The sequence below is a fragment of the Kogia breviceps genome, chromosome 12, assembly GCF_026419965.1.
Source record: "Kogia breviceps isolate mKogBre1 chromosome 12, mKogBre1 haplotype 1, whole genome shotgun sequence".
NCBI classification, from domain to species: Eukaryota; Metazoa; Chordata; class Mammalia; order Artiodactyla; family Physeteridae; genus Kogia; species Kogia breviceps.
The window spans coordinates 43967092-43986439 of NC_081321.1; the positions used below are offsets into that span (position 1 = coordinate 43967092).

General features: G+C 51.2%; 1 protein-coding gene across 16 annotated transcripts; it reads right to left on the reverse strand.

Moving 5' to 3' along the window:
* Window positions 1-743: 743 nt before the first annotated feature.
* Window positions 744-19198, reverse strand: SMARCC2 (SWI/SNF related, matrix associated, actin dependent regulator of chromatin subfamily c member 2). 16 transcript variants are annotated; one of them, XM_059080432.2, is made up of 30 exons: window positions 19023-19189; window positions 16832-16951; window positions 16128-16213; window positions 15594-15675; window positions 15406-15498; window positions 14739-14808; window positions 14439-14508; window positions 13666-13741; window positions 13365-13496; window positions 13144-13259; window positions 12344-12468; window positions 11279-11338; window positions 11084-11121; window positions 10685-10815; window positions 10329-10400; window positions 8473-8586; window positions 7881-8034; window positions 7119-7211; window positions 6767-6886; window positions 6613-6675; window positions 6018-6276; window positions 5630-5791; window positions 5295-5359; window positions 4968-5103; window positions 4725-4891; window positions 4192-4326; window positions 2840-3221; window positions 2430-2513; window positions 2091-2156; window positions 744-1534 (listed from the first exon to the last, which is right to left on the reverse strand). In XM_059080432.2, the coding sequence occupies exons 1-30, from the start codon at window positions 19131-19133 to the stop codon at window positions 1458-1460; spliced, it is 3459 nt and encodes a 1152-aa protein (XP_058936415.1). In that variant the 5' UTR covers window positions 19134-19189; the 3' UTR covers window positions 744-1457. The 16 variants fall into 16 exon arrangements, with proteins under 16 accessions (XP_058936415.1, XP_058936416.1, XP_058936418.1 ...); XM_059080433.2 differs by having other exon boundaries at window positions 6767-6883; window positions 19023-19185; XM_059080435.2 differs by lacking the exon at window positions 2091-2156 and having other exon boundaries at window positions 19023-19198.
* Between the last annotated feature and the right edge of the window lie 150 nt (window positions 19199-19348).

Sequence of the window (19348 nt, forward strand, 5' to 3'; positions counted from 1 at the left end):
GCGCCACTGGGAAGGACTCCAGGAGTGCTGCCCCCAGCCCGATTCCCCCCGCCTAACAGCCACAGGTAAGAGAACACAGAAGGCATCCACAGATGGAACTGAAAGCAAATTAATTTATAAAAAAAAAAAAAAAAGAAAAAAAAGAAAAAGAAAAAAGAAAAAGAAGAAAGAAAAAAGAGAAAATTTACAGAAAACTTTTGAACAGAAGAAAGGTGCCAAGACGCAGAGGAAGAGAAATATGGGGACACGAGGAACACAGGGCCTGGTGGGAGAGACCAGGAAGAACTGGTGGAGAGCCTGGAGTCACTTTTGCCTTCACACCAAGGACGAAGAGGGGGGAGCTGGTACTGGGGGCACTGGGATCCGGGGAGCAGAGCCGAGCCGTGAGCTGCAAGCAGGGGGTCGGCACTACCCTAGGTCGGGCACCCCCTCCCCGGCTGCTGCCCCAAATCCCAAGGAATCCCTAACTACTGCCAGCCACGGTTCTGATGCTCTTGGTGGGAGAGGGAAGAGGTGAGCGGGGTGACCCACCAAGCCCTAAGGAGGAGGTGCTTAAGTGCTTTTGACAATTTCACGTTTTTAGGACTTCCCATCCTTAGAGCCCCTCTCCACATCTTCTGGGAGTCCGCTCGTTTGACAGAGCCCAGGCAGGAGGCAGCATAGCCCCGAGCGCCCTTTCTTCCTCTACTACCTGCCACAGGAACCCCCAAAATGTATCCCCACCAAATACACATACGCTGACATCAACTACGCAGGAGACTTTAAAACACAAAGCTGACATTCAGAGGGAAAGGGGCCATTGGATGAGCTGGGGTGGCCTAAAACAGCAATACCGAGGAAGCAGCAGGAGAGATTAGTGGGAATAAACTGGGGGTGGGGTGGCCAAGGGGGTTCGGGAGCTGCCTCAGTCACTAACGAGGGGCAGGAGGAGACAGATTTCTGCGCCCTGTTCTATCCCCAGAGCTCTCCCCAGAACCTAAATTCCCCTTTCCTAAAACTCACCTCCCTCCTCAAAATATGTAAAAGTTGGATTTTTTTCCACTGGGTGGAGGGAGCTCCAATGTGGCTTTTTTAAAATCTCTACTTCCTTTTAAAGAGCTTCACTTTTTTTCAATCCATAAAAAATGCAATAGTTTTGAGGGGATGTACCCTTAGAAGTGGTTAATTAGAACCTTGTATAAACACTTCCCCCAGCCCTTCCTTTGAGGGCAGCATCCCCATCCTATCTTCTCTCCCAGACATTAGAAACATCTTTTCAACAGAAGTCCTTGAATAATCCAATATAAAAGTGCATGCCCCTGACAGGCATGGTGGGGGCTTTGGAGGGGCAGGAGGAGCTTTCCTTACGTAGTGATGAACTCTCCAGGCTGGGGAAGGGTCCCAGTGGTGGGGAGAGGGCTGTTCCTGGAACCTTGATATCCATGGGGGGTGAGGGAGAGAGATGTCTGGCTGGCTCCTCACTGTGTGGGAGGCACAGGGGTGACTGTGCCTGGGCTCGGGGCCGTGGGGTCTGGAGGCAGGGGGGTGCCCGGGTCTGTGGAGAGAAGGGAGCTGCATCAGCTGGGGTGAGCAGGAGAGAGGGCTCCAGACCCAGGCCACCAGACAAACAACCGGGCATGGCATGCAATGGACAGGAGATGAAAGAGTGCCCACGGTGTACAACTTCCTTTCCCCGACACCCTCTCCCACCATACGCTGGGAAAACTGGGATACCCCAAATCATCCTCCTGCTCCCAAGGGAACTCTCTACATGGGGCACTTGAATGTAACGGGAACAAGCAAAGGGAACGCCAATCATCATGCAGATAAGTAGCCGTTTTTCCAGTTTACAACGGAGATGCTCTGTGCCACAGGACTCCTCCATGACCCACCAGTGAAAGGCCCCAGCGTCATCCCAGGGGTGGCAGCTGCCAGGCTGGGGAATGGTGGAGGACAGCCAGAGAGGCCCTTCCCTCCTGTGTTCTAATTTTACCAGAGCGTTCAAAAAGGGATCGTGGAAGCTCTAGTACCTGAGCCCCTCCCCACCTGCCCTCCAGCCCTCCATGTGGACCCCTCTCCCTCACCCTTCTCCCCTCCAGGACCCTTCTCACCTGGCAGTGGGCTGGCACTGGGCAGGAGGTTGCCCTGAACAGCTGCCACAATGGCAGGGCTCTGGGCTGCGGCGGATCCGAGCCCCGGCCCAAGAGGCAAAGAAGATGGCATGGTGGTGGTCGCCGGCAGGTTAGGATGTAGAGGGTTCGCCATGGACACAGGCAGGTTAGGGGGAGGGAGAGTGGCCGGGGCGAACGGGAGATGGTGGTGATGCCCATGCAGGTTAGGAGGAGGGGGGAGGTTAATACTGATGGAGTCGGCTAGGCTACCAAATGGGATGATGGATGGAGCAGGGGGGGGAGGCGGCATGCCAAAAGGCAAACCCAAAGGAGCATTACCCGCCACGCCTGGGTGCCCGCTGCCTGGCACTGCCCCTGGCATCATTGAGGGAGGAGTTTGTTGGTTGGGGAACGGTGAGGGGCCTGGGAATGAAAAGGAGAGATCGAGAAGATTAGAAGCACACAATCTCACTTGCCAACTCACTTTCACAAAGAGGATAACCTTGTCACTCCTAGGTGCCACCTTCCTTTTTCCTGATACTAGAATAAGTGGTAAATCCTTGGAACAAAATTCCCAAAGTCTGGGATTGGGGAGGGATCCCTGCTGGCTTAGGGATATAACCAAGGTCAATCTATAGAAATTGAGGTTGAGCCTCATCTCCAGTCCCATCCCATATCCCCTCTGAGGGGAACTGGAACGTTCACCCGGATCCCTCCAGTCAGCGAGAGTTTCAGAACCCATCACTCACCGTGGGGTCCAGGGGGGGGTACCCCTGGTGGGACTGCCCCAGGCTGGGGGGCTCCAGCTGCTTGTTGCTGCTGTGGCACTGCAGTTGACCCTGCCTGCCCAATCTGTTCAGAGGGGCCCAAGCTTCCGGGAGGGGCCCCACTGCCCGCAGAGGCAGAGGCCATGGAGGCTGGAGCCAGAGCCAAGCCGTGGACAGCGGGTGGCCCAGTAGCGCCTGCAGGTGGGACAGGCTGGGAGCCTGGGGGCAGGGCTTGCGGGGGCGGCTGCTGCTGTTGGTGCATTTGCTGGAAGTGCTGCTGCCGGGCCCTCATCTCCGCGTACTTCAGCTGCTCCATGTGGAAGGCTTGTCTGTCGGCCAGGAGCTGCTGCCTCTGATATTCCAGCTGCCAGGGCCAATAAAGAACGGTTACCTGGGTTCAGGAGACCCCAGAGGCGAACGCCTTGTCCCCTGCTTTGTCTTCTGACAAACCCAGACTCTCATTCTGGCAGTTCCCCTCGCCAAATCTCACCCTTGTGCTTGGCTTCCTCTGCGCCCCCTTGCCCCCCTCTCCAATGCCCCCCACCAGGTCTTCTGGCTGCCTGCTGGCTTCTCACTGCAGTGGACTTGATCTGGTGGCAGCCCTTGCTCATTTCCACTCCAAAGCTTTGAATCTGTCATTACTTTAATCTGGAAAACCCCTCCAGTTCCTCTTGTCAAATCATGTTCTTGTCTTCCTTCAAAACTGGAGAAAAACTCACCATTCTTAGGAAGCCATCCCAGATCAACTCCCTAGCCTCTGAGCTTTAGCCTTTATTCCGTTCTCTCTCAGGACTTTTATACTTAATTGGAAACCTCTTAATTTGTATTTGTCAGATACATTAACTGGTTTTGATGTCTCCATATTGTACGTTTGATACCTTCAGTTGGGGAGATCAGGGTCAGAGTCCCTGTCTTCTATTTCTTTTATATCTTCTCAAAATCAAAATGATTCAACACCTTGTCCATCCCATTCCCTTTCCAAGTCCACCTCCTGGATCTGAAGCCCTTACGCTCTCATCATGCCTTAAGCCTGTTCAATCACTCAACAAATCTCTATTGCACCCTTCAAGGACCTGGAGATCCAGCAATCAAAGAACCGACTAGAACGTGACCCTGGAGCTGACATTCTGTGGGACCTCGGTCTCCAGGCTGCACCTGTGGACTGCTTATCCCCAACTGCCTGGGCTGACTCCGGCCCTGGCCTGGGCTAGCCCGCTCTGCTGTGTTGCCCTGTAGGCCTCAGGCTCTCTGCACTGCTGCTCCCTCCATCCTGAACTGGGGCCCAGCCCAGTGTCAAGGTGCAACCCCACCGACACCCAGGGGACACAACTCACTGCTTCTCGCTCCCGGTCCATGATCGTCTCTAGCTCTTCAAAGTGCCGGAGTTTGATTTCCAACTTTTTCATCTGGGTCTCCACCAGCAGGGCCACCAGAGATTTGATCTTCCTCTCCTCAACGGCAGCCAAGTGCTAAGGAAGGAGGGGTGGGGCGGCCCTTCAGCTGGAGGACCCAGCTGAAGACGTTCCGGGACCGAGAAGGGTAGCGTGGAGGCTGCCAGGTTTCAAGAAAGAACTTGCTGTGGTCACAACCCAGAAAGTAGCACAGGCTTGACCGATATTTTTAAAAGAACATGAAGAGAGAGAAAGAGTGGCAAAGGATAAGACAAGGTCAAATAATTAGAGGGTGAAAACAGGCCCAATGGTAAAGGCTTAAAAAAACTTAGAGAAGAGATGACCGAGTCTCCCTCTCACGATCAAAAGGGAAAGGAAACAGGTCAGCGTCGTTTAAGGATGACAAGAAAGGATTTCTTCCAGGTGATGTGAGATGAGGGAAGGGGCACCTCCTCCCCTGGGTCTCTGGTCCTCACCTTGGCCTTCACGGCAGCGGCGGCCAGGGCAGCGGCCGCAGCGGTGGAGAGGTTGCCCTCGCCGATGTCACGCTCCACCTTCGTCTTCCTTTCCCCCTCCGACTCCACCACTTCCTTCAGCACTTCCTCCTGCCCTTCCTTGGGCTCCTTCTCCTTCTCAGGATCAACTGGGCCAGGAAAAGGGTCTTGAGCCCTACAGCCTTGCTTCCTTCCTGGACCCCAACCACCATGCTCGAGGCTCACCTATCGGGTCCCCGTCACTCTTCTCTGACTCCTTCTCGCTGTCGCCGTCTTTCCCTTTCTCGTCATCCTTCTTGGGTGCCTCGCTGGTCTTCTCCTTTGCTTCTTCCTCAATAGCTCCAACTCCTTCTCGTGGTTCCTGGAGTCCCAGGAAAGGGGGGAGCATCAGGGCGCTGGTTCGCACACAGAGGGCCCAGACCAGGAACTGAGTTTACGCCTCTTACTTGGGAGGTCCAGCCCAGCCTGCCTGAGCTGAACGGAGCCAGTTCCCCCCACCGCGGTCCACGCCTGTCCCCTCTGCCCTCCCAGCCTGTGTGGGTCCCGCTATACCTTGGGCTCCTTCTTCTCCTCTGTGGCCTGGCCCTCCGCCCGCGCCTCGTCAGTCCCGCTCTCCTCTGGGCCCGGGGAAGAGGAAACGGGAAATGTCTGACACGGTCTGTCTACAACGCTCTTCCAACAGCCCCTTCTCCTAGCCAAGATCTTACTGGGAGGACCAGTGGGGAGCCATGGTACCTAAGGTAAAGCCCTGGGAAAAACAAAAGCCCCACCAATTCTCCCCATTCGTCTTGTGCTGAGGCCAACTGGATGCAGGGATGGTGTGGGGAGGCCAGGTGGCTCAGGCTCTTGGTAAAAAGGGAGGAGTGCGGGAACATGCCAGGTCTTACCAATCCGCTCAGGCTCATCAGAGGTGGTTCCTGCAATGCCACTGCTTTCCAGACCAAAGGCTGGGTCTGCTTTGCCTGTCACTTTGGCTGCTTCTTCCACTTTCCGAACGTGGGCCTCCACCAAGGCTGTGGGTACCTCTTCCTTCATTTTGGAGAACTCTTCTGTAAGACCCAGAGAGGGTGAGGCTGGGAGCGGGCGGTAGGCAGTTCTGGCTCTCCCTGTGAGAGCTTCCTCACAAGCCCGGCTCTTCATGGAGCTGGATAGGTGCCTGGGCTGATGCCAGCAGCAGACAAGGCCAGAAGGGCAGCCAAACTTGAGGGGGTTTCACGGCCTGAGTACCCAGCCCTTCAAATGCAAACCAAGAGGGCCAGGACCCCTCCGCATTACCTAGGGCTGACTTCGCAGCAGCAGAGGCCACTCGAGGGTCGACGACAGAGGCCAGGAAGGCAACGGTGCTCATCACAGGGTTGCCTGACTGGCTGAAGGGGATGGGCTGGTAGGCCAGGGGGCCCAGGGAGGCCTCTGAGTCCTCCAGGTACGGGTCTTCAATAGGAAGCCGAAGAAAATGCAAGATGCATTCGTCCTGTGTGCGGCTTCCCACGTGCTCTGATACTTTGTTCCAGTCATCTTTGTACATTTCCAGTGCCTGGTGGTGGTGGAGACACAACCTCACTTAGCCACTTTCCTTGAAGGTCAACACCCCCATCCCACTAAAAGGAGCTGCTTCAAAGCTCTCTGGGTTGTGGTATTTGTGTACTCTGCTGGGTCCAAGGGGGATCTGCAAGTAGCACTAAGAAAGGACAAGGGGTAAGTTAATGAAATGGTCCCAGTCCCTGGCCTGGAGCTGGTCCCTGGGGCAGGTGCAATGGGCGCCAGGAAGGAGAGAGACTGGGGCAAGATCATGCTCTCCCCACTCACAAGTGCGGCCGGCCCCCTGGCCACTTCCATTTTCATAGGGTTCCCCTTCCCTTGCCCTACTTACCTCCAGGAGTAGCAGGGTCTCCTGTTCTGTCCACTCTCGAGTGGCACTGGCTGCAGCTTTGCTCTGCAGGGGAAACACAGGTGGGTCAGAGGGAGGAGCCCACAGCCTCAAGGAGCGAAGGTGCACCACCCCCAGGCAGCCCACACCTCCGTACCTTGGAGGGGACGTTCTTCTTTGTGTACATGTCTGTGCGCAGCCCAAAGTTCTGCATGTCTGTCGGTTTCTCCTTGCCTTTATCAGGGAAGTTGAGCATTTGCTGGGAAGCAGAGGTCTGCTATTTGTGGAGGGGAAAGAAAGAGGTGAGTCCGAGTGACCGCCAGGAGCCAGGGGCAGACAGAGAGAGAGGACAGACAGAAGGAGCTTCCTTCCCACAGCCAGGGACACCCTGGGCGGGACTTCCTCCCTCACTGCTGTAGCTCCTCTGCTCTCATGGCTCTTCTTCCCGGGCAGGGGCCCCCCAATAAAGGGGCAAATAAGAAGCCCAGCGGGGTCTACACCCCACCTACCAGCTCTGGCTTGCCCTTAGCCGTCTCTGGCACCAAGTCATCCAGCTCTTTGCCCTTTCGCCCAGCCTTGGTATCAGCATCAACCTGGCGGCCCTGGGGGACAGAGCTTGGCGTCATGGAGGCTGGGCAGGAAAAGACCAGGCCGAGGCCCTGGAGGCCTCAAGAGCAAATGCCGGGCAGCTCGCAAGCTTGGGGGGCACTCATGCCACTGTTCCGTATTCCCTTAATGATTATTTAGATCTGTAGTTGGCATGATATCCATTTGTATTCACATGGATCTTTACAGGTTCTCTTAGGAGCTGAACAAGTAGGCTCTAACCCTACATATGTGACCTTGGGCAAGCCACATAACTTTTCTTAATTTTTGTGATGTATGAAATGGAAGTGGAAAAAAAATGGAAGTGATAAAAATTATGAAGCAAAAATGAAAAACTGTTGGAAACGTGACAAAGTTAAAAAATTTCATGCAACTTAATTTTAAGCCATTTTTCTCTATCTGCTCCATCCCCTAATTAGCCTGTCTGCTCCCCGAGGACAAGAAGCATCTCTTCTGCCTCAGCAAGTCCTCACAGTCTTGGGCACAAAGGCTGAGAGAGGGTGCTAAATACATGGGGCTGATTCCTGTGGCCCTTTGCATCCCCTGGGAAAGGAAGAAGCCTCAAAACACTCCTGAACCATTACCCTAAAAAACCAGAAAAAGAAAAGTGAGAAGAAGCCCCATTTTTCCCAATCCCACCCTGTCCCCACAGCCCCTCGCCCTACCTGCGGGGTCTTGGGCTGCAGAGGCACCAGCCCAGACGGTGTGTCTGCCAAGACGTGGAAGTGCGAGGTGGGCGGAGGCCCCATTGGTGTTGGTCTACTCTCAGCATCCACCTGGTAGTTAATAAGACCCCACTGTTCTAGGAAGGCATGGACTCTGTGAGGAGAGAGGCAGAGACAGGGTCACACACGAGGAGGAGGGCTGGGGGTGGAGCTGGGGCACCCTCTTCTCTGCTCCGCCCACTCCCTGGGAAATACCGTCTCCTCCCAGCACCTATATGCCAGTGACACCCACATCAACATCCACAGCGGGGGCCTCTCTCCATACCCACCCAGCTACCTAAAATTTCCTCTTGCATATCTCGCTGGGCAGGCTCCTTCACTACAGACGCAGCCCTCCTCCATTCCTCCACACTTCCGCGAGTGCCCCTGCCATTCCCTAGGTCACCCGTACCCGAACCTGAACTTCGCCTTTCTCTAGAGATGTTCTTTCCTGCTCGTCCCCTATGCTCCTTGCAGGCCTCTCTACTTCAGCCAAGAGACATCTGTGGGCATTCATCCTCAGGTACCCGCTGCCCCTCAGCTGCAGACCCACCTCATGATGGCACAGACATCACCCGCCAGGTTCCTGCGGCAGGCAGTGGACGTGAGATACTCTTGGGGGTTCAGCCGGTAAGTGTCGATCATGAAGTTTCGATAGGCCAGGTAGCTTAGAAGAGAGAGAGATTAACGATGAGAGGGCTGAAGGGTAGGAAAAATGATAAGAGAGCTAAGGACTCCTCCTGACAGAGACAGAGAAGAACACAGCAGCTGACTCAATACACACTGCGAATCACTGTGTGCTAGACATGAGGGGGTTCAAACCTTTGATGGGGTTTTTAGTTAAATGAGTTATCTCCTTGGCTGTACTTGGGGATGTTTCATCCACCTTTTTTGGCTGTGCCACTCGGCTTGCAGGATCTCAGTTCTCTGACCAGGGATTGAACCCAGGCCACCGCAATGAAAGCCTGGAATCCTAACCACTAGGCCACCAGGGAACTCCCTCAATCCAACTTTTGAAAAAGGAATCAAAAGGTAAGAGAAAGTGCCCTTAATTCCAAAGGCAGATGTTAAAGAGAAGTCCTGATTGGGGCCTCCACCTACTCAGCATGGCATGGTATTGAGAAAACGTGTTTCAAAGGTGGAAAGGTCTAAGTTCAAATCCTAGTTCTATTGTGATGGTCTTAAATTTTTTGAACCTCAGTTTCCTCATCTGTAAAATGAAGTGTCTATTGAGAATTAGAAAGGTCTGTAGAGGTTTAGAACAGTGCCGGGAACACTGTACGAGCCAAAAAAATGGTAGCTATTGTGTGGTATAGTGTAAAATTTGAGAACATGAGCCAGACTAAAGGACTCAGATCCCAGCTTTACTACTCAACGAGCTGTGTGACCTTAAGCAAGTGACTTAACCCCTCTACACCTCAGTTTCCTTATCACTAAACTGAAGATAATAGGACCTACCTCTAAAGCTAACGTGAAGATTAAATTAGTCAAGGTATGTAGGACACTTAGGATAATGCCTGGGAGATAGTAAGCTCTCAATACATGTAGGCAACTATCATTTACTATTTTACACCAAGAGTGCAAAGTGTAGAACAGTTCTAGTTCCAACTCTGCCCACAGATCAAGTTGCACTCCTATCATCTGTCACTACTTCCTCTGGAAAGAGTAAGGCTTTTTCACACACTGTTTTCCCCAGGAAGAGGAGGAGGAGAGAACCATACCAGGATTCAAGGAAAGAAACATGGTGGAAGGGAAGGTGGCCCCAGAGCAGGGAGTGGGGAAGCTGAGGGGCAGCTGGGAAGCCAGCTGGTTCAGTCCTCAGGGGGCCTGGGCTCAGCACTAAGTCTCACCTGCCTCACCATATATATCCTGGAGCATCCCTAACCATGGAAAACACCAAACTGAAGCCAGGCAGATTTGGCCCGAGGAGGAGCCTTGAAGGAGATGAAGACTTCTGAGCCCCAAGCCCGGACTTTACAAAACACGTCTCTCCATCCCTTAATTCACAGACTTGGTTCTTAATAGTTCCTCCTCCCATTTTTTCCTATCAAAACCTACTCGAAGGGACCAATAGTAGTCAGTTATATTTTAGTCAAAGCTACTACTTATGCTAGAGATATTTGCATTTTAGACAAGAGTGAATAATTATGGATGGAAAGGCTCTGTAGGCACCGGAGCAGATACTTGTTTCGAACAGAAGAGGCATATGCTTAATATGGCCCCCAGGCAAATCCTAGAGAGCAGTGGTCACAGCGCTGGGCTGAGGCTGCCTGTGGGCAGAGACCATGTCTCTGTAAGCCTAGCACAGTGCCTGGCTCATGGAAGGAGCTCAAGAAATGTCTGCCACACTGGATTGGGAGGAACAAATAGGGACAGGAGGGAGAGAATCATGAGCTGAGATTTCCTTACATTTCTGGAGTCTTGGACTTGTTCTTGCCGTTGAAGAACTCAGGCAGAGCCCTCCGCTCTATGGCATGAACACTGCAAGACAAGAAAGGGTGCATTCAGAGGCTCTAGAGGAGAGATGAGACCCCAAAGGGAGGAAAAGCATGGAAGATGGGGCAGCAGGAAGGAATGAGACGCTTGGGGAGAACTCTCTGCCAGGGCTGGAAGACTCAGAGACCAGGAGCTTCCCTAAAACTGAACTGTACCCCGGTCTACCTGGCTGAGGAAGAGGTAACTTACTTGGAGGCAGGAGGAGGAACAACATGTTGATCTGTGGAGCAGGAAAATGAGGATTTAGTGAGAAGGTGGAGCACCGATACCTATTATAGTCAAACCAGGCAGCATAGCTTGGGATGATGATGTGATGGGTCTGTTCGGTCACGTTGTCCTCATGCAGGTCCGGATTCTTGGTCTGCTCCCCCTTGTTCCCCGTGCTGTTCTCATCCTCATCCTGCGAGTATGGAGGCTGCTGGACTCTCAGCATTCCCATCTTGCCCCTAGCAAACCCCTGCTTCTACTACACCCCAGGAATGTGGGCACTAAAGATGGGATGGGAATGAACAGTTCTGGGCCCCAGGACTCAAAGCGTCAGAGTTTTGAGCAACAGCTAGAATTAGGGTGGGAGAAGTCTGGGCAGTGGAAAGTTCTGGGTAAAAGGAACTTTATAATCACAAGTCAGAATCACATAGAGAGGTAGGGCCTCTCTAAACTGGCTCCACCTTGCCCGTGGTCTCCATGCTTTCATCCTCTTGTTCATCTGAAAGAGAGAGACAGCAAGATAGAAGGCTGGAGCCTCCTCAGGGGCCACAGAACTAGTGTGCTTTCAGAAAGGCCCCGGCAGGCTAGGGACCGGTGGAAGCCTCCCCTCCCCTCCTGTGGGCGTTGACCACCCTGCCCCAAGCCCCCCATCTTACCCAGGTCAGTCATGGTGCCTCCTTTGACTGGGGCTGACTCCGAGTCCTTCTTAGTATTGACTGCCAGGGGAGAGAGTCATTTTCACAGACAGGTTCTGCCTAAATCAAGCCCTCGCCTCTCCACTGCTAACATCTCCAGAGAGCTCACTTTCTCCAAAAGCTTGCCCCATCTGATTACAAAACGTGGTAACTTCCTCCAGTCACAGTCACTCTGGGGCTTGAAACTTTCTCCCCTTCCTGCCACTTTCTCCCCTTCCCCAACCAAAAATTCATTTAACTAAACTTTTTTCTTATAAAGAAGCATCTTCTACTCTATGAACACTCATTAATCATTCTTGTCTTTGCTCGGCCCTTATCTCCATTCATGTGTCTGTAAGCTCTTCATGGACTGAGACAGAGTCTGACCAAATCACTCTGTAGAGGAATATAGTTGGATCTTAAACATTTTTGAAAGCAGAAGACATTTTCCTCCACTGAATTCATACACAGAAGCTCAGGAGAAAACACAAATAGAAGAGCTGCTCTGATTGATGACGGGGTGGAAGCCGGAACTCCTCTCTCTCAGTGGCCTCCCCTAACCTACTCCTGAAACCCACTCCTGGATGTCTATGGAATAGACTGTAAACCAGTACTGCAGAGCAATGGTCTCCAAAATGGGGATGCAAAAGAGGGTGCACTGAAATACAGGCAAAGAATATCAGAACCTCTCTTTATATTTTTTAATCTTATCCTCTACATTTGCCCATTTTTAGATAATGTATGTGTTTTATAATGTTCCTAAAGTAGTGGTAAACAGTACACGTGTATAATTTGTGCTCAAATATATTTTACTGACGGTGTGTAATAAAAAAGAGTTTGGAGACAGAGCACAGTCCACAACTCAGATACGGATATGAAGTTCAAGGATTGTCTGTGGTGATGAAAATGGTTTCAATAACCAGCTAAGCTGAAGGGAAAGATCCTCTAGACCCGGAGCTGGGCCTGGGAAGTCAGCCCACCCAGGGGGTTTGACACAGGAAGAGCAGGAAAGGGAGTGGGGGCCCAGGAGCTTGGCCTGGCCCATACCTGTCTTGGGCAATGTCACCTCTTCCACATTGGGGACTGGTGAGGGCTCATCCATGTCCTTTGTCAGATCTTCTTGCTCCTCTTCTCTGTGGCCACGTTTTGACTTGGTATAAGGTGTTGAGGGACTGGGAAGGAAAGAGAGTGAAAGAAAATCCAGTCACCCCTGGACAAGGAATCCCTGGAAGGTGAGGTCCAACGGAAGGGAAGCAAGAAAGACTCCCAAAGGGACTGTGAGGTACAACATGATAAATATAATTAACACTGCCGTATGGTACACATGAAAGTTGTTAAGACAGGAAATCCTGAGAGTGCTCAGCACAAGAAAAAAAAATGTTTTTACTTATTTATTTTTCTATTTCTTTAATTTATTATCTACATGAGACGACAGATGTTCACCAAATGTATTATGATAATCACTTCATGATGCATGTAAACCAAACCATGATACTGTATTCCTTAAACTTATACAGGGCTATATGTCAACTACACCTCAATAAAACTGGAAGGAAATAAAAAAGGGAGAGAGAATCCTGAGGGCAGAGCTGAGCAAAGAGAAACCAATCACTACAGAGTGATGGGTAGAGGCAAAGGCCTTTCATTTGGAGATTAAGCTCTCTTTGAGTTTACTAGTGGCCAGGATCAGAAGTATTCACTGGACAGCTAAAGAAGACCTCCTCATCCTCCCTCTCAGGCTCACCCAGGTCAGGGCCCAGTGGTTACAGGAGGGGATTTTTCCTTCCTTCCTTCACCATGGTGTGGACAGAGCAGTAAAGGCAGGGGCGGGTTAGGGGCTGGCCTACCCTTTCTTAGCATTCTTCTTCTTAGCTTCTGGGGTCGGTGAAGGGGATGGGGAGCGCTTCCTCTTCTTATAGTTCCCCCCCTTCTTGTCCCGTCGATCCGAATCTGGGCTGTTCACCTGCAGGTTGGAGAATTGGGGCAAATGTCAGCCAACAATCTCCAGCAAAGACCTGTTCTGAGACTTGTGCTAAGGGCTCAAGGAGAAAAGAAGAAGAGCTTTCACCTCATCCGTCAGTGTCTTGGCTGAAATCTTCTTTCGGCGGGAGACAGGGTTTTTGTCATCATTTACTTCATAGTCTTCCTCGTTCATCCATTCATTGAAGGTGTCTGTGTCCAGGATCCACTTTGCATGAACCTGAAGTACAAAGGCAGACTGTCCTGGAGAGAGGCCTGGAAGCCCCAGTTCTGTCTGGGGATCCGTAACAGAGGAGCCCAAGGGCACAGGAGCCTCTGCTTCACCTCCAAAGAGTGGTCTGGTCCTGGCATTCTTCTTGGGGGAGGGGGGATGGACAAGAAAAGCTCACCTTCCTAGGTTTCTCAGGAGTCGGGGCATCTTCCACAGATGCTTCAACTTCACTGGCTGGGATCCACGTGTCATAACTGCCACGGGAAATTGAGCATAAAGCACAATCAATGGGATAGAGTTGTGGAAAAATAAAGTGCAAACCTTTTACCTTTTCCATTTACAAAAAGTATGGGTTGTTGGGTTATTTTTTGGTATGATTATTTTTCCAATTAATATTGGGATTCTTTTCACTATAAAGTAATAAAAATGATTATAAAATATTTCAAAAATAGAAAAGAATCACTCTAACACAAGTTCTTGTGACATTCAGTATATATTTTTTCCCCAGTAACTTTTTCTGTACAATTTTGTTGTTACATAACTGCATTGCTACTAGATGTTATTTTACGTCTTACTTTTTGCAATATTTATCTACAAATCACGTGTTATCTCTATCAGTTTAAAGAATGCAAAATAGCCCACTGACTAGATATATAAATTTGCTGAAACATTTTCCCATTGTTAGATATTGAGATTATTTCTAATGTTTACTTACCAAAAATTATACTACGCTAACCATTTCACACAGAAAGCCCCAATCCTTTTAGACTAAGCCTTGTCCAGTAAGTCCAAACTTCCCCCAAGACAGAGGATTCATGTAATAGGTGGGAAGAGAACAAATTAACAGACCTAAAAATAACCCTCAAAGAGTGCCTTCTTGCTTTACTAGATGTTCTAGTGCTTCTCAGTCTGGCTCTTATACTTAAACCTGCCCCAGGAACCCATCCTCACCTGTCAGGATAGTAGCCCCAGTGCAGAAGAACCTGCTTATCCCTCTTCATGACTGGCCGTACCCATTCCTCTGGGGATAGAGAAAGAGCAGAGAGAAACATAAGCTAAAGGGAGATACACACAAAATAACTCTGTACACAACTCCTGTTGCAGCAGGGGATCTGGAAATAGGAACAAAGGTGGTAAGAGGATTCAGGACTGAAAGAAGAGAGGAGCCCAGGCACTGCATAGCTGCTGAGCAGTCCTCCACCTCCTAGTCCAAGCTGTCCACTGCAGTGACCAAGAAAACCCAGGTCTCACCTTCCTCCAGGTTCCCTGGGACAGGATACACAACATGAGAGGCATTGTTCTTATCCTCAGTGACAGTTCCCTGGATGGCACAAGGAGAAGCAGGTAAGTATGGTCCCCTCTGAATTACTCATGGAAGTAAATAAACCAAAGTAAGGTTTAACCACAGATCTGCCTTCCTAATCATATTTTGCTCAGAATGGTATCAAAGTTGGTTTGCATTCTCTAAGCACACATCAGCTAAGTGGCAGAGAGAAACAGCTGGGATTGTGCAAATAATGGAGACAAATCAAAGAATTTTAAATTGCAGATAATCCTCTGAGTAGATAATCTGTCACACATGGGAAATGTACAGTCGATTTTATGTCCCCGTATGTCCCAACAACATCTGTTTGTTATTATAGAGTTCCAAAGAGCAAAGATTTCACTGATCTGAAATCAGGCAATCTCTAGCACAGTGGAAGTAGATGCTCTTCCCCCAGGCACATGCAGTCTCTAGGAACAGTGATCCAAATCTGCCAAGACTGGGAAATGGGAGGAACAGAGAAAGAGAGGTTCAAGGCTTTAATTCTAATACTTTTCCAAGTAGGTAGGGCTACCTCAGGGCTGCGTCTTGTATGGGAAACTTCAGAAAGAGAGTCATGGAGTATCTAAAACCTCTCCTGACCCACCCACTCACCTGATGTCTCTTGATAATGTCTTTTAATTTCCCTAGCAGTTTGGGTTCAATTTCTGGGCACAGAAAAATGTTAGGTCGAGACAGGCAATTATTCTGTAGGGAGAAGAAATAAATGGGATGAGATTACAGGGAAGGGGTTTTGGATTCTCACCAAGGGAAGGGAGATGGATGGAGGAGGTTCCTATTACCTGCACCAAGGATTTCTCAATGGTCATGAACATTTCCACGTTGCGGTCCATGCGTGATGGATTCTGGAAATCGTAACGCCGCCTTGTAAAGAGGCAATAATCTAGTGAGTGGTATAGTTCACGTCTGGGGATGAGGTCAGAGTATGTGACTTTTTTAACATGGGAAATTAGGTGGTAATCATGCCCTCAGCTTTGCCAAAATCACCTGGGATCTGGGGTTCACTGATCATAACTCCATGAATCACTTTGTACTTAGTGCAAAAGGACAAAGAAAAGCTTGAGATGCCAACCTAAGAATCCCTTTTCCTCTACAATACACACACTGATGCACATACACATACTCACTCATTCTTGGAGACTATTTTGGCTCTGACTCCCAGCCAACCTAGCGGGTCAGGCCTACTGACCTAGCAAAGTAAGAGACTTGCAAGAATGTCTATGCTCTCCCACCCCACAAAGACACCAGGGAATCATAAAGGGGGATTCCCTCTAAACTAAATGTAAGAAGCACAGAGAGAAGAGAAGGCATCTCACCATCCCTGGTCACTCTTGAATTTGTAGGCAGCTGCAAGTATGTGGCACAGGGAGCCTCCTGCTTTGAAATCTAGGAAACATTTGATCTACAAAATTGAGAAGGGAAGAAGTATGTGAGAGTTACATCCTAAATTCTCTTATGACTTAACAATCCTTTCACAAAATCCTATGCTGAATTGATCTCCCTCTTGAAGCTGGAATTCTTTAACCCCTGTGCCATTCTATCATGAGGCCTGGAAGAGAGGAGAGAAAGAAAGCAATATTCACAAAGCCCCGCCATGTGCTTTACTGGGTTACCTCGTTAACCATTACAGAAACCCTACAAGGTAGGTGTATTAATCCCATGGAGAGATGAAGGAACCAAGACTCAAAAGGTATAAATGGCTTGTCCAAGAGCACAGAGACACCAAGTGGCAGAGCCAGGATTTGAACACAAGCTTGTGCAAATCCAAATCTCATATGTTTTAACCATGCCATGAGTTTCATGACTGAGCTTAGACACTGTGAGATAACCTGTTGCACAGAATATTACTAGGACAAAGGGAATGGTAAACTGGGGACTCTGCTAAGCCAGTAACACCCCAACCAGGGAAAGGGATGGTAGGAAATCACCCAAATCTCAAAAATTACGAAATTTACAAAAACACAAAAAAACAACTCCCTCTCGGGTTTGGAGGATTTGCCCCCGTGCTTTTTGCACTCACCGGCAGTTTAGTGAGCGGTGCATTGCTGACATGTTTGCCAAAAACTTCTTCCTGAAATTGTAGCAACTGTACAACCAGGCTAGACAGGGACTTGTTGGTAGGTGGTTCAGCTTGTATATACTGGGGAAACAGGGAAAAGGAAAGAAAAATAGACCCCAGATCAATTTTCCACCATCTCCCTTATTTCTTCCTCAGGAGCTCTGGAAGCATCTGGGGCAGAAAGAAATAGTGTCTTCTTCCCCCATGTGTCTAGTCTCTAAAAAGAAAATGGCAGAAGGAAGGCCCTAGATGCCCCTCACCAAGAAGTTGAAATTCTGCTGCCTCCAGCCTAGGTTACCAGTCTTTGGTGTTGGAGGTAAAGGCAGTCTCCTACTCTCCCTCAGCAACACCCTAAAAATGGAGTTGCAGGACCCTGATCTCTAGCCAACAACACTGAGAGCTGTAAAATTCTGAAGATTCACGGAGTTCAGGCCACAGAAGCAACATCTTCAAGGCTCTAAGCGAGACAACAGTCTACTTCTTGGGGTAACTTTGTGGAAGGTCAAGATTCCCCTGATAATACAGCCTAATAAAAAAGATGCGAGGAAGTAAGTAAGGTAGGACAAACGGACTGAGAGAATAGTTTGTACATTCTGCTTCTGCTAGGACTGGGCACAAATGTCTTCACAGGCCTTGCTAGATGGAAAAAAAAAAAAGACCAGCTACTACCCAGCCTGGTGGGAAATAGCAAGACAACATCTGTCCTTTCTGAGGAAACTGTATCGGAGACAAGCAACCCTGGGCCTTCTTAAATATTTCCATATGATGCTACCTAGCATCCTAGCCTTCTGTTCTCATTTAAAAACTGTGCCAAGAGGCTAACTTTCTCTTTACCTTTTGACCCCTTTTTCCTCAACCCTGATCACAGAGAAAACTGCACCTTTCAGTGGGAGGTGTAAAGAGATCCCTGAAAGAAAAGGCAAATGACAGAGAGCTAAGAACTTGAAAGCTGAACCAGGTCACAGGCTGTCAATCCCCCCAGGGCCAGAGACTAAGCCCCTAGACTGATCTCCCTTCCAAAAGGTCAAAGGTAGATGCCTGGGAACCAGAGCCTCACGCTGGGGTACAGACAAGCCACAGATCCAGCAGCTGTTTGTCAAGATCCTGACACCCAGAGAGACCTCCCAGGCTCATGACCAGGATCAGGGGGACGACCTCCTAAACCACCCATCACACTTCTGACAGGCTGCAAATCTGGGCAGGAAGAACTGGGGAGGTGAAGGAAAGTCAGAAAGAGAACCCCTAACTGGGGTAGTGAGAAGGAAGAAAGGCAAACCATCTCCAGAGAAAAACCCTATGTTCCTTTCAACCAGGCCTATAGACAAAGACACAACCAGGAAGAGGTCTGGTAGAAAAGACAGGTAAGGCTTGAACCCTTTGTTCACTACCTTATATCTCCTGTTATGGGATGGGGGACTACGGACATAAAGTGTGTCCTAGACTCTGAACCCCAAACCCAAGGCAATGCAAGGCCAGGTGGTGGGATGACTTCAATGTGAAGCTGAGGAATGGTTTTAAAAGGGGTAGCTGCCCAGGAACTCCTATACCTTGACTCCCAAAGAGGTTCTGTTGCCCCTTGTACGGAGATGGGGGACGAGCGATAGACAGGTGATCCCGGGGTGGGGGCCTTTTTCAGGCTGATGAGCAGTCGAGGGCCTGCTCTGTAGCTGTTTACCCTCCCGCTTTCATCATCTCTCTCTGAACACACACAAAGCACCGGGGAGGCCTCAGCCCTGCTGGTACCTGGCCCCGTGGGGAGCTCTGGCGGGCACCGTGCCGGGCACGCTGTGTGTGTGTGTGGGGGGGTGCGCATTCGGCACCTCGTCCACCCCCGGCCGTCTCTCCCGGAAAAGCCCGCAAAGCGATGGCTTATTGAGGGTGGGCAGCTGGCACCGGGACCCGCCGGGCCAGCGGGGAAAAACAAGGGGCAGAGGGCGCAGCAGTGGGGGCGGGGGCTGGAATCAGAGGCTGGGGGGGGGCGGTAAAAGAGGCTGGAGGAGGGGCGCGGGGCGGCGGAGGGCGCGCTGGGGCCGCTCAGGACGCCGCGGGGGAGGGGCCGCGGGCCCCGGGAGGGTGGGCAGGATCCGGGGGGGCCGCGGGGCCTCGGTCCCTTTGTCCCGCCCCCGGGCCCCGCGCGGCCCTGCCCGCGTACCTTCTTGTAGTTCTTGCCGAGCCAGAGCCGCACGTTGTCGAACTGGGTCACGGTGTCCGCGGCCTCGTAGTACTTCACGTTGGGGCCCCCGTCCTTCTTCCGCACCGCCATCTTCTCGGGCTCGGGCCCCGCCGCCGCCCGCCCCGCTCAGCTCCCGCCTCCTCCTCCCCCCGCCTCCCGCCGCCTCCCGCCGCCGCCGCGGCCGCCGCCTCCCGCCGCCTAGGCTGGCCCCGGCCCGCGCAGCGCCCCCTGCCGACCGGCCGCACGAGGTGGCGGCGGCGGAGCGCGGGGCGCTGGGCGGACCCTGGCGGCCTCCCCGGCGGCGG

Coding starts and splice junctions, on each gene's coding strand:
- SMARCC2 (XM_059080429.2), bottom strand. CDS start 19,133: ATGGCGGTGCGGAAGAAGGACGGGGGCCCCAACGTGAAGTACTACGAG. Junction 14,809..15,405: donor ACATTATCAAGAGACATCAG/GTGAGTGGGTGG, acceptor TGTGCCATCCAG/GGAACTGTCACTGAGGATAA. Junction 2,514..2,839: donor ACCCCCCCCTGGACCCCACG/GTGAGTGATGGG, acceptor TTTCATTCCCAG/GCCCCTCACCGTTCCCCAAC.